The following is a 19,085-nucleotide window of genomic DNA, read 5'->3' as shown; positions in this document are numbered from 1 at the left end:
CATATGTTGCATGGCACATTTATATGTTATGGACACACACACACACACAAAATAATATCTTCACTTAGTTCTTAGTATACTAAGTTGGCCCTAGGGGCTCACATTTGATAAGTATGGGCTTGGCACCCAGGGTCCTGGGCTGAATATCATCATTCTTCTCTTTCTTGGTGATTTCTTTCTCTCTTTCTCCTTCTCTCTCTCCCTGGGTAAGTTTTTTTTTTTTTTTTTTTTTTGTCCGATGCAGCAAAAGCCTCAGGCTTCCTTGCACCATATGGCTGATAATGATAAAGTTCAAGTTCAAATAAACAACGTTAGAGGCTTATAAAGTTTAATTACTTTTCAATTACCCTATATATACATTTATTTATCTTGAGCATTATTTAAAGCATGCTTATGTGTTCAACAGTTTATTATTATTTAGTTCAAGATCCATACAAAAATACTTTGCACTTTAGTTTTACCACACCTTGCACATATCTAAATATAACAGGTTACAACAGAAATATGGCAATAAAAGAATTCTCTTTTCTTCTATTAATATTAATGCTGAGAGAAAAGTTTTCAAAGATCTGGCAATTAAGAGGTCATGCAATAATAGTAACAGCAAATGCTGTGGTGGTGGTCACATGCAAATTGGTGCTTACCAGTTTCTTCAATTTGTTAGATTTGTCATATTTTAGCTGCAACACATGAGACTGGAAGTTTAAAAAAAAAAAAAAAAAAAAAGAGAAAGAACAGGCAAGTTGTTAGAGATTACATGTTAAATAGAAATGTAAAAGGCATTGTCTTTAATCATGAAATGGCAAAACCTAATTTAAAACCAATGTCCCGAGAACATTTAAACAGTTTTCCCCGACACCTTTTGAATGTAACTATGTTCTATAACTAGTTGTAAAATAAATACTGTTAAACAAATGAATACTGAATATGCAAAGAACCAACTACAATCTGACAATGATGTAGTTTTTAAACCTTTATCATGAGTGCACACACAGTCAGTTGAGCATTACACAAGAATTTCAAGTAGGCAACAAAATGAATTGTTGTCTGGGGGGATTTACGGCACAGAGGCAGCTTAGGGCCTATGGCACCTAACAAATGATATCAAAGATATCGTAATTTTATAAGCTGTTAGTTATGTAATCATAACTAACAGCTTATAAAATTACGATTAACAGATCTATTATTTTTTTAGAAATATGAACACGTTGTCATCGGCTGCATCTTCTCCTACAGATGTGTTAAGGTCAGCAGGTACTGCTATTTCCTATTGAGATTAAAAGACTGTTTTATAGAAGAAAACATTCTATGAGAAGGCCTACTTAGGCTGCACTGTGCACCAGAAGCACTATTTGAGGCCATGTGACCTTTTCTATAAATGATGTAGCCTTTTATAATAATGTTTACCTTTGAAGTCAGGTTTATTTCCTGAAGACACATAACTGTGGGATGGTACTGATCAAGGTCACGGATGTCATCTATGCTACTGTGTAAAACATGGCAATTCTATTGTATGAGTGTGTGTATTGTTTAGTTTTAGGATTTACATCAGCTTGTTTCTCAGATGTGGTCTGTTTGTGCTAAACAAATTTCACCTTCTTTTTGAGAAAAATAGGAGAGTATCCATGTCATACTCACGGTGTATTTCCAGAATTGTGTCATCATGATCCATGCTGTCATCGGTATTCATATTTTCTATCAGAGGCAGCTTCTTGCTACTTGTGTTAGTGCATTTGGATCTTGGAATAAACTGAGATGTTGAGGCTGCTTGATTTGATTTAGTTTTAATGGTGCAAAAATTGAGGATGCATCTGGTAGAGCTGTCATTGGAGTGTTGGTAGCTTGACTGGAGATGAAAGAAACAAGTGGATACTGTATTGAGCGAGTCGGTTCTGTTATGGATATATTTGGAGAGGAGACATTGAACCAAGACTGTTTTCTGCTTCAGTTTTTTGAAGAGAAGTTGCATAGGAATACTTAATTGTGGTCAATGGAACCTGCACTTTTGCTTCTAGGTAGGTAACTAATATCGGTTTTGTACTTTTGGATCTTTTTTTTTCTTCTTTTTTCCAGATGTCACAGTCCTTTGAATATATGGGCTGGTCACCTTTGCAGTTTGGACATTGGGGGGATTTTGTGGGATAATACTGAGTGCATATATTCTATAGACAATATTATTGCATTCTTATTTGCAGCCCAAAATGTTGAATACTGATAAGCATTAACCAATCAGCAAACAATAAAGAAAAAAAAATTTGCCGCCCTCTTGAACTGCCACCCGTAAGCGACACTTACCTCGCTACTTGTGTCAGCCCTGTCTGCAGATCCACAGGAAGTGCAAATTGCAGATTCCTTGCAGACTGTCTGTTTATGCCCATACTTTCAGCATTTGAAACATGTAATAGGATTTGGTATGTATGGTCATACTTCACAATTTAAGTAGCCTGCCATCACTGTTTTCCAGTGGATTAAGTGAAATGAAAATCAGTATAACATTTCTAGTTGGTATGATTGAGCCATCTTGTTTGGTCAGGATTCTCTTGGCTTGAATGACACTTTGATCCTGCAGTTTTGAGTAATTTCATCATCAGTGATGTGCAAGTCCCACTCTGATATGACACCCTTTGATGTATCAGGGTGGAAAAAGAGGGGGCTTAAGCCTTCCAACAAGAACATTACTATCCACTGATGATATCTGCACTGCCCTCAACCTATGCTTATCAAGCAGCATCTTCACCTTTGAGGATTCAGTCTAAAAACAGGTGCATGGCACTGCCATGGGTGCCCCTGTCAGTTCTGTAGTAGCCAACATCGCCATGGAAGATTTAGAGGAGCAGATACACCTGAACCCACCTGTACCTATTACAACATGGTGCAGATATGTTGACGATATTTTCACTGTAATACCACGTGGCTCTGAAACAGCATTACTAGAATACCTTAATTCCCTGTCTAATTTCATACAGTCTACTCTAGAGTTAAAAGTCAACGAGGCGCTCCCGTTCCTGGATGTCTTAGTGCAATGAGTAGGCCCACTTCTAGAAATTTCGGTATACTGTAAACCTATGTGGTGTGGACAATTTACAAACTACAGATCCGGCCATGCACCCAATCATCTCAACAGCACTGCCCACACCCTATTCTCCAGGGCTTCGAGCCATTCCAGCACTGATGCAATCAGATGCAATGAGATTTCCCGTGTGAGGACAGACCTGACCAAATGTGGATATCCATCCCATGTGCTAGACAGATGCCTATTACAAGCACAAGAACTCGCATCCCACCCAAGATCCCCAAACCAAGACAGTATACAATCTGCTTACATTCCCTACTATCCAGACTTGTCAGGTTGGATCTCAAAAATCCTCAGAAATTACAACATCAAATGCATACAGTTACCCTGCAGAAACCCACGTTCGCTTGTCTCCAGTGTGAAAACCCCCTGTCACACCTCTCTTACGCAGAAATGTAATATACCGCATCACCTGGAGACTGTGACAGCTGCTACATAGGTGAGACATCAAGACGTCTTCAAGATCACCTTACGGAGCATGACAGAGCAATCCAGCTTGCCGAAACTGACCAGTCCGCAGTCGCGGAGCATTTTTGGGCCACCAACCACGATCTCGATCCCAAACGTGACTTCGAAATAGTGGACCACTCACGACACTTTTGCCACCGCACATGGCTAGAGTCACTTAATATATTGAACAATCCAAAGGCCATAAACCGCTGTAAAGGCATGAGAATGCACCCTATCCTAGAGACAACCATTTTACACCTCGACAAACGCTGGAGTAAAACAGCGCATGTCCGCGCGACAACAATAGGAAACCAGCTTGAATGAATAATGTGACTTTACTCTCAGCTCACTGCACGCATAACTATATCAGTTGTATTCAAATTCCAGTCTATTAGTTGATAAAGAGACCCAACAGTCTCGAAAGCTTCTACTGTATCTTATTGTATTTATTGTGTTATTAAATACATTTACCGGAATATAGCATATTTTTCTTAACCATGGACTCCAGTACACCAGGCCCTTTTGTGATAAAAGAGGAGATCTTAACTGGTATTCTTCTGAAGGTGTTTAGCTAGAGTAATCATTCTAAATGTCTTGCAATTGTAGTTTCAATTAGCAAATCTCCAGGTTTTAGATGTCAAATCATTTTTGGTGAGCCAGGCAGCATTTTTCTAAACGTTTCTATACTAGGAGTGGAGAGAGCTCGCTGACTGATTGCTCTGATAGAGAATGCACAAGAAGAAAGAGGAAACGTGGTTGGTGTCCCATCTGTCTTTTGCTATTTGGCAGCTAAAGGCTCATAGGCCTGGCTGTTTATATTTTCCATGGTTACTCCTTTCAGGTCAAAGAGTGAGAACTTTTCCTCATGGATTATTGGCTCTGTTACAGGGAGGTAGGAGTACTGTTGCTAGGAATTATTTTTAATAACTAAAGGAATAACTAAATAACTTTTGTATGTAACATATATGGTCCGCAATTTCCCCTCCCCACCTACTTACACAGGATTTCTCAGAAATAAAAAAAATCTAAATTTCACATAAAATGCAGCAGGAATAACTCATACAATTATTCCACTGTATAAGGCAATGTTTAGAGCACATCTTGGGAACTGCATACAAGTCTAGGGATCTCATTTTTGAAGCAATGACGGGGATCTGTTGAAATGGGTGCAGATAAGAGAAACATGATTAGTCAAAGAAACAAAAGGATACTCTTATTATGAAAAAATTCAGTTCTGCAAATTGCAGCACCTAGAAACTAGGCTCTTGCGAGAAGACCCGATTGAAGTGTCTTCAAATATCTTCTATGTTCTAGTTAAAAAGAATATCAAACAAAAACCAGTGCATCTAATCGACAGGGAGTGGCCAGTGCAACATTGTCAGTTTGGTGTGACATAAGCACTGGGAAAACAATAATGACAGTAGGAATTTTTTTATAGACCTAATGACTATTATAGTATAACAAAACTACTATATATAGAACTATACAAAAAACTATACAGAAAAATTGAGTGGGCCAGTAAATGAGAATGTCTTATAATGGGGTATTTTAACTTTCCGGATAGTGACTGAAAGTTGTGTAATGGTCACTCACAAATTAGCAAGGCTTTTGTGGATTTATTGGATGATTGTTTTCTATGGAAGCATGTTAGAGAGGCAACCAGACAGAGTAATAGTCTTGATCTGATTTTTTTTTTTTTTTTTTAATGAAAACCCCACACACGAGAGGTATTAGAACCTATAGTACTCAGTACTGTGTTTGAGTTAGAGGTTAAAAAGACGAAAGAAGATATTTGTTGACATTAGACTTGAACTTCTGTAGACTATAATTTTCAGGAAATACGTTACGTTATGTTATTCGGTTTTTAGGAGCATTAGCAACTAAGGCCAAATTGCTATGGAGATATGCGGTGGTCATTTCCTGACCTTTCCGCATCCTCCGTATTTGGTGGTTACGGGCTCGAACCCCAGTCTAATCAAGAAGTGTGTGCACGCACTGCTGCTCCTGCCTACTGGCTACAGAGGTGCCAGGAAATACGTATGAAGGAAGGTTGTTCCAGAAAACGGCAGTTGAATGAATAAATGAGGAAGATGAAAAGTTGGTTCTGTGAGTTTGAAGTTGGACAGTAAATGGATGTTGGCTTGTGACAGCAAGTGTTCGGACTGTTTTGAAAGAGAGCGGGAATTATAGAAGCCAATTCAGAAGAACAGTGCCCATGGAAGTATCTGGAGAAAAGGCATGCAGCAGACACAGTACATCTATGAGACAGCGAGTGTAGAGACTCAGAGAGAAGTCATTAATTAACCTAATTGCCCTCTTCTGAATGGAATCTAGAAGCCTGAGAGAGATTTTGGGAGTACGACCCCAGATGTGGGAACAATATTCCATGGTAGGGGAGATTTGCGTTTTGTACAGAGTGAACAGCTGTTTGGAAGAAAAGTAATGCCGAGAATGAAAAAGAAAACCAAGTTTTTTAGATGCAGAGGAAGCAATATTTTTAATGTGCTTGTGCCAAGAGAGATTAAAAGTCAGGGTAATCCCCAAAAGAGATATATCATTTTGCCTAGAAATTGGAGTGTCACCAAAGGTAAGCATAGGAGCAGAAGAATCCTTTTTGTGAGATATAAGGCAAGACTGAGTTTTAGAAGAATTGAAATCAACTGAGTTGTCTTTCCCCCACTGGAGAATTACCTGTAGATTGGCAATTAAGGAATTGGTAGCGGATATTCGAGAAGTTGAAGCTGATTGAGCAGGGCAAGGTTTTTCAAAATGGAAAGTGAAATACAATGTGCTATCATCGGCACAGATAGGATTTCCAGTCAATGGAAGAAGGTCATTAATATACAAGAGGAAAAGAACTGAACCTTGGGCGACACCGGCATTAGTGGAGAAGTTAGAAGACACAGAGCCATCTACATCACCCTATGTGAGCAATCAGAGAAAACTGGATAACCAATTACAAAAAACAGTTGGCAAACCATAAGGTGGAAGCTTGTTTAGAAGACCTTTATACCAAACACGATCGAAAGCCTTTGAGATGTCAAGAGCAACTGCTTGTGTTTCACTGAACTTTTCCATTGAATTTTTCCATAAATGGGTAACATAAGCCAGAACATCACCAGTGGATCGACACTGACGGAATCCATACTGGCGATTGTTGATCAGATGGAAGGTTTCTAGGTAGTTTAAGAGTTGGCGGTGAATTGACTTCTCCATTACTTTAGAAAGAGTAGAAGTAATTGCAATGGGACAATAATTGGATGACAGTGATTTGTCACCCTTTTTAGGAACTGGCTGGATATGAGCAAATTTCCAAGCAGAAGGAAAAACACCTATGGAATAAGAAAGTGAAAAAAGGCGGCAAAGAACAGGAGTAGGTTCAGGAGCACAGGTTTTGAGAACAAGTGGAGAAATACCATCAGGACCTGGAGCTTTCTTAGCATCAAGATTCGTCAATATTTCTGACATCCTTTTGACGGAAGACCACATGGAGGCATTGAATGGAGCATTTTGGGAATGGTGGGATATGCTTTACCAAGATCATTAATAAATGAGTTGGAAAGAAAATGGGATGCTAGCAGGTCAGCTTTATCGTTGGCTGAAGTGACAACAGAACCATCTGATTTTGACAGAGGTGGGAGCAGAGATGGGCAAAAGTTGCGGCCAATAGCTTTGGTAAGACCAGAATGCTCGGCTACCATAGGACAAGAAGCAAGTTTTCTGCCCTTAGCCTGTTCAAAATCTAGTTTGTACTGATTAATAACTGCTTTACAATTGTTGCAAGCTTTGGTGTAGGCAGAAACTGAAACTGAAGAATTGGAAACAAGCCAATTATGATATGCAATGTTCTTCTCTTGAACAGCCTTAGTACATTTATTGGAAAACCAAGGTTTAGATAAAGGATGAGATTTTAAAGTGGAGTGTTGAATAAAGGATTCCATTCCTACAAGAATAATTTCACTGACACGATCTGAGCAAACATTGACATCAGCAGTTTTGAAACAGTAATCCAACCAAGGAAAAGAAAAGTGATCTCGCAGGTCGTCCCAATTTGCATTATTGTAATGATAAACAATACGAGGTTGGGTATAGCTATGAGATAAAGGTTCTGTTGGAGAAGAGACAATCACCAAGTTGTGATCTGATGTGCCTAAAGGACCACTCACTTCGACCATGTACTTTGAAGTTCTAAGGTTGTTTGTGAGAAAAATATCAAGCGTGTTGGCTGTATGGTTAGGATTGTCTGGTATTCTTGTAGGTAAATGAACAATCTGTGCAAGGTCATTAGTAATTGCAAAAGCCTCAGCATCTCGACCAGTGGGTCAGTGTGACTAGAAAACGGAAGCCAGCTGGAGTTGTGAACATTAAAATCACCATGGAAAATTACCTCATTGTTAGGAAAGTTGGACTGGAGAAAGTCAAGTTGCAAAGATAGGAAGTCAAAGAGCTCCAAGTGATTAGCGGAGTTGGGAACATAGTAGAGACAACAGATGAATTTGACACAATGAGGTAGAGAGATTTTAAGCCAGAGGAGATTCCAAATTACCAAGTGTCTGACGGAATGTCGGGACAGACATATACACAAGTGCCACCTTTGAGGCGAAAGGAATCATACAGCAAATAATTTGGGTAACTGAAATGATTAGTAGTTGAATCAACTGATAACTGAGATTCTGTCAGAAAAAGTACATGGGGTTTGGTAGACTGCAAGTGGAAATGAACATTGAGATTAGAATTGAGACCACATATATTTGTGAAATGAACTAGGAAGTGTTTGGGAGGTTTAGATCATTCCGCAGATAAGCTTACTCTATTAGTTTGAATATTCATGGTGTATTCAATAGTAAGAAAAAGTGGGAGGGACATGCTGTATGAAGTAATGAAATTTTTGGTTATCGTGTATACATGGTAAGAATATACCCAGATCCTTAACATAACGTGGCCTCAACAATGTCCCCCTGCATCACACTACTCGGACTCCCTCCCTCCCGTCACTATCTGGCAGAGTAGAGGTAGCAAGATTATACACTAACTGATCCAGAAGCCTTCTAAAGAATTTCCAACAGGTTTGGTCCAGTGTACCAGATCCTAAAAAAATGTGCAACTTGTGAAATGTTTGTGACATTTCACAAGTTGCACATTCTTCCCACTGCAGAGAGTGGGAAGAAATTAGCTGCCAACTCAGCATTTATGAGAGATTGAAGGGGTAGATGCCTAGAAGGTTTAATTTTCTACAATGTCTGGATTTGACGACTTAATCCCATTAAAATGAGATTAAGTGGGGAATACAATGGAAGTACAGAAGAGTACATCCACAGTTGATATGGGTGCCAGTGACGACTTATAATGCCGCTTGTTGCTTATTTATGACTTGCAACTCATAACCTCAAAAGTCATCAGTCATACTGCATGACTTTTGAGGTTATGATGAACATCATGATTATCAGCAGTAGTTCTTCATGCATTAAGAATCTTCAGGCAAAAAACCTGTCTGGGTGGCATGATCGCAGTGCGCTATGTGGGATTTGCTTATACCTACTCTCAAGGTATAAGCAAGGGTAAAGGAAAAAGGCTTTGTTCAAATGTTCAAGTAAGGATGACAACAGCTGGATCATCTAATGATGTTATCATAGCAAATTCTAAATGGAGAGCATTCGGGGAAGTAATCATAGAAGCAACTAGGCTTTTCAAAGGAACTAAGAAATACTGTTCCGTACTTACACCTAAATCGATGTCAGATGAACTGATGAGACTTGTGGCAGAGGGAAAAAAAAAAAAAAAAATGCATGTAATCAAGTTAGAAAGTAGGTTAGGCAATCTTCTCAGGCTGATTAAATGAAATCTGTGGCAAGGAATGCCAAAAAAGCAGCAAATTCTTTACTTATATTAAGAGTAGAATGAAGGAGTTAAATCACATTGGTCCACTTGATTCCAATGGTTTAACTGTTAATGATCCTGATGAGGTTGCTGATAAACTGAATAGACATTTTCATCTACATCAACACATGAGGACTTCTTTAGGAAAGGAATGCCAGAAGTTCATCAAAATCTAATAGGGAGCTAAATGATTTTGTGATAACTGAGAGGATTGTGGAAGAGAAATTGAAGCTTAACATTAAAAAAGGTACCTAGAGTGGATGCAATCTAAACCAATTATATTAAGGAGGGCAGCAAAGGAAGTAAGGAAACCATTTGCCATAATTATAATTATGAGAGTATCTTTGGATTTAGGGGAGGGCCCAATGGACTGGAGATGTGAGAATGTATCTCCAATTTGTAAAGGGGGATCAAAAGGTTACATGAGTAATTACAGACCTCTTAGCTAAATTTCTGTTCCAAGGAAAATAATGGAGTCTAGTTAAAGAAGTAATGCAGAACCACATAGACAGGAATACAATTATATTTCAGTCACAGCATGGATTTGTTAAGGGGCAGTATTCTCTGACTAATCTGACTGGATACTATGATGCAGAAACAAAGAAACTAGACAGAAAAAATAACTTGGATAACACATACTTGGATTTCAGGAAGACTTTTTATACTCTTACACATAAGGTATAAGGGATGCAGAATTGGAATTTGGGGAGTACAATTTGTACAGAAAGGATAGGAAGTGTGTGGGGGGATTTATGCCGTTAAGAAAAACAAAACCTAAGGAAGTGCATCCAGTTGACACAGATGAGCAGTGCAATGTTGAGGCAGTTTGGTTTGGTGTGACAGAAGCACTGTGAAAGCAAAAATGAGGGTAGGGTTTGTTATAGACCTAATGACTGATGAGTACAATGAACAATTATACAGAGAAATAGAGTGGGCCAGTAAATCAGGGTGTCTTAAAATGGGAGATTTTAACTTCCAAGATATAGACTGGAACTTGTGGTTTGGTCACTCGCATACTAGCAAAGTTTTGTGGATTACTTGGATAACTCTTTTCTACAGCAGTATGTTAGAGAGGCAACAAGAGGGAGTAACATTCTTGATATGATTATCAGCAGTGATTATTCATGCATTAAGAATTTACAGATAAAGGAACAACTAGGAGGCAGCGATCACAGTGCACTGATGTGGGATTTACTTAAAGAGGTAACTACCATCAGGGGTAAAGGGAAGGGTTTTTGTTTTCATAAAGGTGACTACAGTGGTCTCAGAGATTTTTTAGGCTCTATACAGTGGGACCAACTGATGATGATGTTACCACCAGCAAATTCTAAATGGGAAGCATTCAAGGAAGTAATTCTGGGTTTGGGTCCAAATAGGATGTCATATGAACTAATGAGACTTGTGGCAGAAAAAATACATGGGATGCACATAAATTGTCAGGCGACACAGAAGCCTACAGTAAATACAAGCTAGTCTGTAATCAAGTTGCAAAGGAGGTTAGGCAAGCGAAGGCAGATTATGAAAAAACCTTGGGCAAAGGATGCAAAGAAAAACAGCAAAGACTTCTTTACTTATATAAATTCTAAAAGGAAGGGAATAAATCAGATTGTTCCACTTGATATCAATGGTTTAACTGTAGGTGATCATTCTCAGATAGCTGCCGAACAAAATGAGTATTTTGCATCTACATTCACACATGAGTTATTCAAGGAGGAGAGGGCCAGATGTTTATCAAACTCTTAACAGGGAGTTAACTGATTTTGTAATAACTGAGAGGAAAGTTGAGGAGAAATTGTTGAAACTTATATTAAAGGAGGTGGCAAAGGAAGTAAGCAAACTCTTAGGCATAATTATAAGAGCAAACTTGGACTTTGGGGAAGTCCCCACGGACTGGATATATGCAAATGTATTTCCAGTTCACAAGGGGGGGGGGAACAAAGGGTAATTACACGAGTAATTATAGACCTGTTAGTTTGACTTCTGTTCCAGGGAAAAATAAAGTCACTGGTTAAAGAAGCATTGCAGGATCATCTAGACAAGACAGCAGTAATAATTCAGACACAGAATGGATTTGTTAAGGGGAAGTCTTGTCAGTCCAGTTTCATTGGATATTATGATGTGGTCACAAAGAAAGTGAATGCAAAAAATGATTTTGATATTGTATACTTGGATTTCATGAAAGCCTTTGATACTGTTGCACATGGAAGACTACTGTACAAATTGGAGAAGTATACATTAAGGGCAAGTTGCTACAATGGATTAAAGGATGGTTGAGTGGGAGAAGACAGAGTGGTAATCAATGGATACTCAAGCCTCAGCCAAAAAAAAATAAATAAATAAAAAAATTCACACAACCCTTTAAGAGTTTGTCCAGTTCCTCCTTGAATTTATTTTTAAGCTATCAACTTCCACAACAACAGATGGAAGTTAGTTACAGCAATTAACCATCTGGTGGCTAAAGGCAAATTTTCCTCAATCTGAATTTATGACCCCTTAGGTTTGTAATCTGATCAAGCAGAAGAATCCCATCAGAATTCAGCATGCTCAACCCATCCAAGGCCATAGACACCTCAATCATTTCAATTGAGGGGACAGCAGGGGTCCTGCTATCCTATCCCCTCATCAATCTTGTTGCAGTTCTCCGTACATGCTCAAGCAAATCTACATCCTTCCTAAAATGAGGCCTCCAGACCTGTACCCAGTACTCAAGGTGTGGCCTGACTATTGCCTTATACAAAGGGATAAACAGCTCCTTTTCCATGCTAGCAAAATTCCTGTATATCATTGACAAAATCCCATGACCTGCTCTTGCAACCTGTCTGCATTGCTCAGAAAACTTCATATCTGATTGCACAATTACTCCCAGGTCTTTTTCATTTTCTACCACCCTAAGCGTAGTACCACACAGTTGGTATGTTCCTCTGGGGTTACTTCTACCCATATGCAGTACTTTGCATATGTCAATGTTAAACTTCAGTTGCCACTTCTCAGCCCACCAAGTTGTGATCTAATGCTGCCTCAACAGCATCAGCAAACACTCTTGCACCCTTTCTATTTAAGTTTATCCCATCTCTGTAGAAGCAGTCTCTCCTGTTAACAAGCACAGACCATGCTGAAAAAATTCTACCTCTTGTGCCTTGCACAATTGCTCCAGAGCCAAATTGATTGACAAGGCTCTCATCATATACTGCCTCCTATCATGTCTGGGCAGAATTGCAGACACTTTCAAATTTAACCGTAACTCACGATGTGTGGAAGTTTGCCTTTAGCCAGTGGGTAGTTGAATCCTGGAACACACTTAGATCTGTTGTTGTGGAAGTTGATAGCTTAAATAAATTTAAGGCAGAATTAGACAAACATTTGGAACAAATGGATCATTGAAATAGGAAGAGTTTTATTTATTTATTTTTGGCAGATGTTGTATATGCTTTCTAGCATCATGTGCCTCTACTAATGCTAAAATGCTAATAAAAGACTGCTGAACAAATTGGAGCGGTTTGGCAGTAAAGACAAGTCACTGCCTTTAATGCCATACTGCCGTATAACTGTATATTACAATAATAGCCAGTAATGGGTTAATAATTTTTACTCAGCATGGTGTGTGTTTGTTAAGAGGAGAGACTGTTTATACAGGGATGGGATACACTTAAATAGAAAGGATGCAAGAATATTTGCCGATTCTATCAAGGCAGTGTCAGGTGGGTTGGAAAACTACTAGCTTGGGGAAGGAGCAGCAGCCTTGAAAGCAAGGTGCTGGGAATTTCAAGAACTGCTGAGAGCCATCAAGAAAAGTAAATACATAAGCTGTGTTAGAGTAACTAAGAGTAAGAACAGGCGCGTGTATACTTGCATGTACACCAATGCTAGAAGTACAGTAAATAAATTTGAAGTGCTGGTCATAACATCAAATGCAGACATGGCGTCACTCAGATATAAGGGATGTGGAATTTGAATATGGGGAGTTCAATGTATACAGAAAGGACAGACAGGATAGGAGGGAAACTGATTATGCTCTCACTTAAGAAGCACATAAAGTCTAAGGCAGTTGACATGGGTTGCCAGTACAATGTTGAATCAGGTTGGAGTGACATCAGCACCGGGAAAGCAGAAATGAGAGTAGAAGTGTGTTATAGGCCCTAATGACTCTGATGAGTACAACAAACAGCTGTACAAAGAAATAGAGTGGGCCAGTAAATCAGAATGTCTTATAATGGAGGATTTTATCTTTCCAGATATTGACTGGAACTTGTGGGTTGGTCACTTACTGACTAACAAAATTTTTGCGGATTTATTGGATGACTGTTTTGTACAGCAGTATGTTAGAGAGACAACAAGAGGAAATAATACTCTTGATCTGATTATCAGCAGTGATTATACATGCATTAAGAATCTGCAGATAAAAGAACCACTAAGTGGCAGTGATCACAGTGTACTGATTAGGGATTTACTTAAAGATGTAACTACCATCGAGGTTAAGGGAGAATTTCTTTGCTTTCGTAAAAGTGACAAACAGTGATATCAGACAGTGTCTTAATTCTATACAATGGAAACAAATGATAACACTGAACAATAAATTTTGGGTCATATCTTGTTACAGTCATGAAAGTAAGTTTACTTTTTAGATTTTGGAGTGCTAAACATGAAAATAGTGCTTAAAATGGCGGCAGTATGATGTAGCTACAAACATACCTGTATCAAACAAGGAACCTTTTCGCTTTTCACTTGTATTCAGCTTCGGGAGCATCCCATTTCACCATCCAACAATAATCGGCTAACATAATGGCATGCCATTTTATTTTTTTATCTTTGTTTCATCACTGTAATGTCTTGATGGAAGCGATCACCACATTTGCCACTGATGCCACCACAGTTTGGTGGGAAGAAATCCAGGTGAGAGTGCAAGAAATGCATCTTCAATGACATGTTGCACCCCAGTTTGTTGAATGAGATCTTCAACAAGCTGCCTGTAGTTACTGGCTTTAACATTTCCTAGAAAACCAGTCGAAACATTTCAGAAGGCTTTCCATGCTGATTGTCCCTATCACTAAGGCCACATTCAAACTGTTCATCTTTGAAAAGTTGCCTTATTTTTGCACCAGTGAAAACACCTGCCCTCATTTTCTCTGTACTAAGTCTTGGGAATTCCTCTTGCAAGTATGTGAATGCAGCACCATTCCCTTCCAAAGCCTTCATGAAATTTTTCATGAGCCCCAGTTTGATGTAGAGTGGTGGAAGCAAAACTTTATTTGGATCTACCAGAGGTTCAAATGCTGTTCTTCATTCCAGGCATTGATGATTTTCGTCAAGGCCAACTCTTCTTCTCGTAGTACATATCCTTGGCACGACTATCCCACTCACAGAGAAAGCAATAATACTTAGTGTAACCCTTTTGTAGTCCTAATAAAATGCCAATTACCTTAAAATCACCACATATACTTCTAGTAGTGTACACCTAAGAGGATGTTCTCCATGTTTACATATGTTTCTTTTTTGTGGACAGCATACATAATAAAACAGCCTTAAGGCTAACCTTAGCAACGTGTATTAAATAGTCACCATTCTTTGGGAATGTGCCTCATGTTCATTACTGCCGTTAGACCATCAACATCCTTACAAACAGTGAGTTCACTTTCTGTTTGATAGAATTTATCAATCTTTATTTTTAGTATGAAATGTCACTTTCACAGAGTGATCTAGAAGATTCCACTGTTGTAGCTTTGAAGCCAAAAGCTCTGCCTTATTCTTGAGAAGTTCGAGATCCCTGATGAGGTCATTAAGCTCATTTTCTGTGATCTTATGTAGTTCAGAAGAATAAAGGTTTGGACAAAATGGTGGATTCCTTGACGTAGACAGCTATTGTACTTCTTTGTGTATATCAAGTTAATGTTCATCAGTGTCTTCATCTTCATCAGAGTGTACAGAAAAACAGTTGGGTGGTTCAGGAATAGGTAGTACTTTACTGTGAGGTCACGGGATGAATTGCATATGGTATATTTGGGTAAGTCACTGTTCACTTTTTCTTCATTGTCATCCCTTTTCTAATAGGAGGCACTATACAAAAGTAACAGTCTGTGACGTGATTTGTTGGCTCCCTCCATATCATGGGCACTGCAAAAGGCATAAAATGTCCCTTAAAATGTCCCTTTCAATTTCGTGATTTGTCGGGTCCCTCCATATCATGGGCACTGCAAACGGCATAAAATGTCCCTTTCAATTCACCTACACCATAGAGTTTTGATGAACAGGTAGTGCAGTATATGCATGGAGCCCAGTTCTGGTTCTGGTCATCAACTTTACCTCCAAAGTACAAGAAGTAGGCTTTTTTATGGCTCGAGTTAAGGGATGCTTTCTTGAAGCTAACGTGTCTCCACATACGTAACAGTAGTCATCCAGACTAATCATACAATTATGCAGCATATTAATCTTACACAATATAAATACTGCGCAAAAAGTAGGAACCTCACAGAGAACAAATCACCCAGTACTGAGACATATTGAGGATTAAGATGCATTTTAAGTAACAACTTATCATGTGACGCAGAGCAAGGTGACAGTTGCCGATCACGTGATAAGAGTCTGGTGATACTGAAACTGCAGTGTTGCCATGCATTTTGCTGAACACAGTAGTTGATAATGTAGAGTAACTTGCTACTATCAGACCTCATCTGTAATTCGAAAACAAGAGCCAATTGATAAATTTAATGTCATTTTCATGTTTAGCAGCATAAAATTAGTCAAGATTGGGTATTTTCTTTTTTGTAAGATTTCATGTGTTCACTAGTGTAATATTACCATCAGCAAATTCTAAATGGGAAACGTTCAAGGAATTGATCATAGAGACTACTAGGCTTTTCATACCAACTAAGAAATACTTTCCAAGGTATAGGCCTAAATGGATAACAGATGAAAACTCACAGCAGAGAAGAAAAGTGCATGGGATGCATATAAATTAATGGATACCACAGAAGCCTAAGGTAGATATAAACTATTCTGCAATCAAGTCACAAAGGAAGTCAGACAGATTAAAGAAGATTACAAGAAATCTGTGGCAAAGGATGTAAAGAAAAGCAGCAAAGACTTCTTTAATTATGTAACCAGTAAAAGGAAGGAGATGAATCAAATTGGTCCACTCAATATCGAAGGTTTGACTGTTGATGATCTTGCTCAGGTTGCTGACAAACTGAATGAGTATTTTGCATCTACATTCACGCATGAGGAATTCTTTAGAGAAGAGGATGCTGGGAGTTTATCAAACTCTAACAGGGAGCTCTAATGAGTTTGTAATAACTGAGAGGAAAGTGGAAGAGAAACTGTTGAAGAGAAAGGCACCTGGAAGAGAAAGGCACTTGGGGTGGATCGGATCTGTCCAATTATATTAAGGCAGGCAGCAAAGGAAGTAAGAAAACTGTTAGCCATAATCATGAGAGCGTCCTAGGATTCAGGGGGATGTCCCCATGGACTGGAGATGTGCAAATGTATCTCAAATTCACAAAAAGGATATCAAAAGGTGACACATATGCAAAAAATAATTCTGATATCATATACTTGGACTCCAGGAAAGCTTTTGATAGTGTTGCACATAAAAGACTGCTCTACAAACTGGAGCAGTGTGGCATTAATGAATGAAGGGATGGTTAAGTGGCAGAAGTCAGAGAGTGATAATAAATGGACACTGCTCTTTGTGGACTAATGTTATTAGTGGAGTGGCTGGAACAAGCATAGAGAAGGGCAACGAAATTGAATAGCAGAACAAAGGGGGTGCTCTTACCAAGAAAGGCTTTAGTTCTGCAAATTGCAATGTCTGGAGACTAGTTACCTGCGAGGTGACTAGTCCTGCAACGAGGCCTGTTGCAGAATAGATGTACCGAAATATGCCTTTATCCACTAGCTAAAGGCAAACTTCCACACGTCTATTCAAGAAAGAACTAGATAAACTACTGGAGGGAATGAATAGATGAAATGGGAGGTGTATTTTTTTTTTCTTCTTTTTTGGCTGATGCTAACCACACTATCTTCTCCCACTCAACCATCATGGGAGAAGATAGTGGTTATTAATGTTAATTGCATTTCATGAATGAATGTTATTAGTGGAGTTCCTCACAGTTCATTGGTGGGCCCGTTGTTTTCTATATTTAGTAATGATACTGATGAAGGTTCATCAGGCTTAATGTCCAAGTTTGCAGATGGTATAGAGTTTAGCAGGGAGATTGACAGTAACCAGGGTAAACTACTGTGATGAGATGAAAAAAAAAAAATCAGACAGATGGGCTGTGAAATGCCAGTTGAAGTTTAACATTGATAATTGCAAAGTACTGCATATGGATAGAAGTAATCCCAGACTAACATACCAACTATGCGGTACTGCTCTCAGGGTAGTGGAAAATGAAGAACACCTGGGGCTAACTGTGAAGTCAGATGTGAAGCTCTTTGAGCAATGTAGTCAGGCAGCCAGCAGAGCTCAGGGAGTTGTTAAATGATATACAGGAACTTTGCTAGTAGAGATAAGGAGGTGAGTATCCCATTATACAATGGTTAGGCAGCATCTTGAGTACTGCATACAGGTCTGGAGGCCTCATTTTAGGAAGGATTATTGAATTTATTGAATGACTTTTCTATACCAGAATGTTAGAGAGACAACAAAACAAAGAAATACTCTTGATCAAGTGACTCTTCATGAATTAGGAATTCAATTAAAATAATTATTAGGTGGAAGTGATTATAACATACTGATGTAGGATTGATTTAAAGATATTACTGTCAAGGGTAAATGGGAAGGATTTTGCTTTCAAAAAGGTGACAATCTGATGTTAATAAATGCAACTACTAAATGGAAAATGTTCAGGGAAGTGATCATAAAAGCTACTAAGCCTTTCATACCAAGTATTGAATATTGTTCAATGTTAAAACTTGAATGGATGTCAGATGAACTTATGAGACAAGATGGGAAAGAGGAAAAATGCATGGGATGATATTGACTATAGGCTTCTGTAACCATTATTATTTATAATAATGGTTACAGAAGCCTATAGTCAATATAAACGTATTCACAATAAAGTCACTAAGAGGATTAAGTAAGCTAAGACATTGAAAAAAGTCCTCGCTAAGAATCCAAAGAAAAGTAGCAAAGAAGTCTTTGTTTATGTTAACACTAGAAGGATGTTGTTGACAATGGGTTTTAGAGGCATCAGCAACTTAGACAAAAGCACGGGTTAATTTTCATGGAAACCCTACTCGTGTTCAGGTCGCTCACAAACTGGATAAATATTTTGAATATTCACATGAAATTTTTAGGGATAAGGTACCAGAAATATACCTCATTCTAACTTATAACTAAATAATTTTTAATGAGGGAAGTGAAAGAGAAATTGAAGCTAAAAGTGAATAAGGCACCAAGGGCTGATGGAATCTATCCAATTATATTAAAAGAAGCAAAAGAGTCAGACCTACGGCCATAAGAAGCAAAAGAAGTCAGACCTACGGCCATAATTATAGAGTACCTTCGATTTGAAGGTCTATACAGATGAGGTGTGCAAATATCTCTACTTTAAGGGACAATTTGTCAGACCAATCAAATTAGCTACTATGATACAGTGAAAAAAGGGAATTGGATACAAATTTTTTTTTTTTCCTTTTCTTCTTTTTTGTGCATCGGGATTCATATCAATAATAAAATTACTTGAACTGA

The 19,085-nt window shown here is 38.5% G+C and overlaps 1 protein-coding gene across 5 annotated transcripts in view; it reads right to left on the bottom strand.

Annotated features, from left to right (window-relative positions):
• The window catches only part of LOC150088570 (uncharacterized), a 453,076-nt gene that overhangs the window by 50,298 nt on the left and 383,693 nt on the right, over positions 1–19,085 (bottom strand). For 3 of the 5 annotated variants that reach the window (XM_090369575.1, XM_090369576.1, XM_090369577.1), the window contains one exon: positions 645–695. The exons of the other annotated variants lie outside the window; for them this stretch is intronic. In XM_090369575.1, coding sequence (XP_090225701.1) covers positions 645–695 — 51 coding nt within the window. The remainder of the gene's footprint in view (positions 1–644; positions 696–19,085) is intronic. 5 annotated transcript variants of the gene reach the window in all.

Source organism: Mastigoproctus giganteus, chromosome 3, assembly GCF_048544385.1.
Source record: "Mastigoproctus giganteus isolate SK-2022 chromosome 3, ASM4854438v1, whole genome shotgun sequence".
Classification (NCBI taxonomy): domain Eukaryota; kingdom Metazoa; phylum Arthropoda; class Arachnida; order Uropygi; family Thelyphonidae; genus Mastigoproctus; species Mastigoproctus giganteus.
This window is presented reverse-complemented; position numbering and strand designations above follow the sequence as displayed.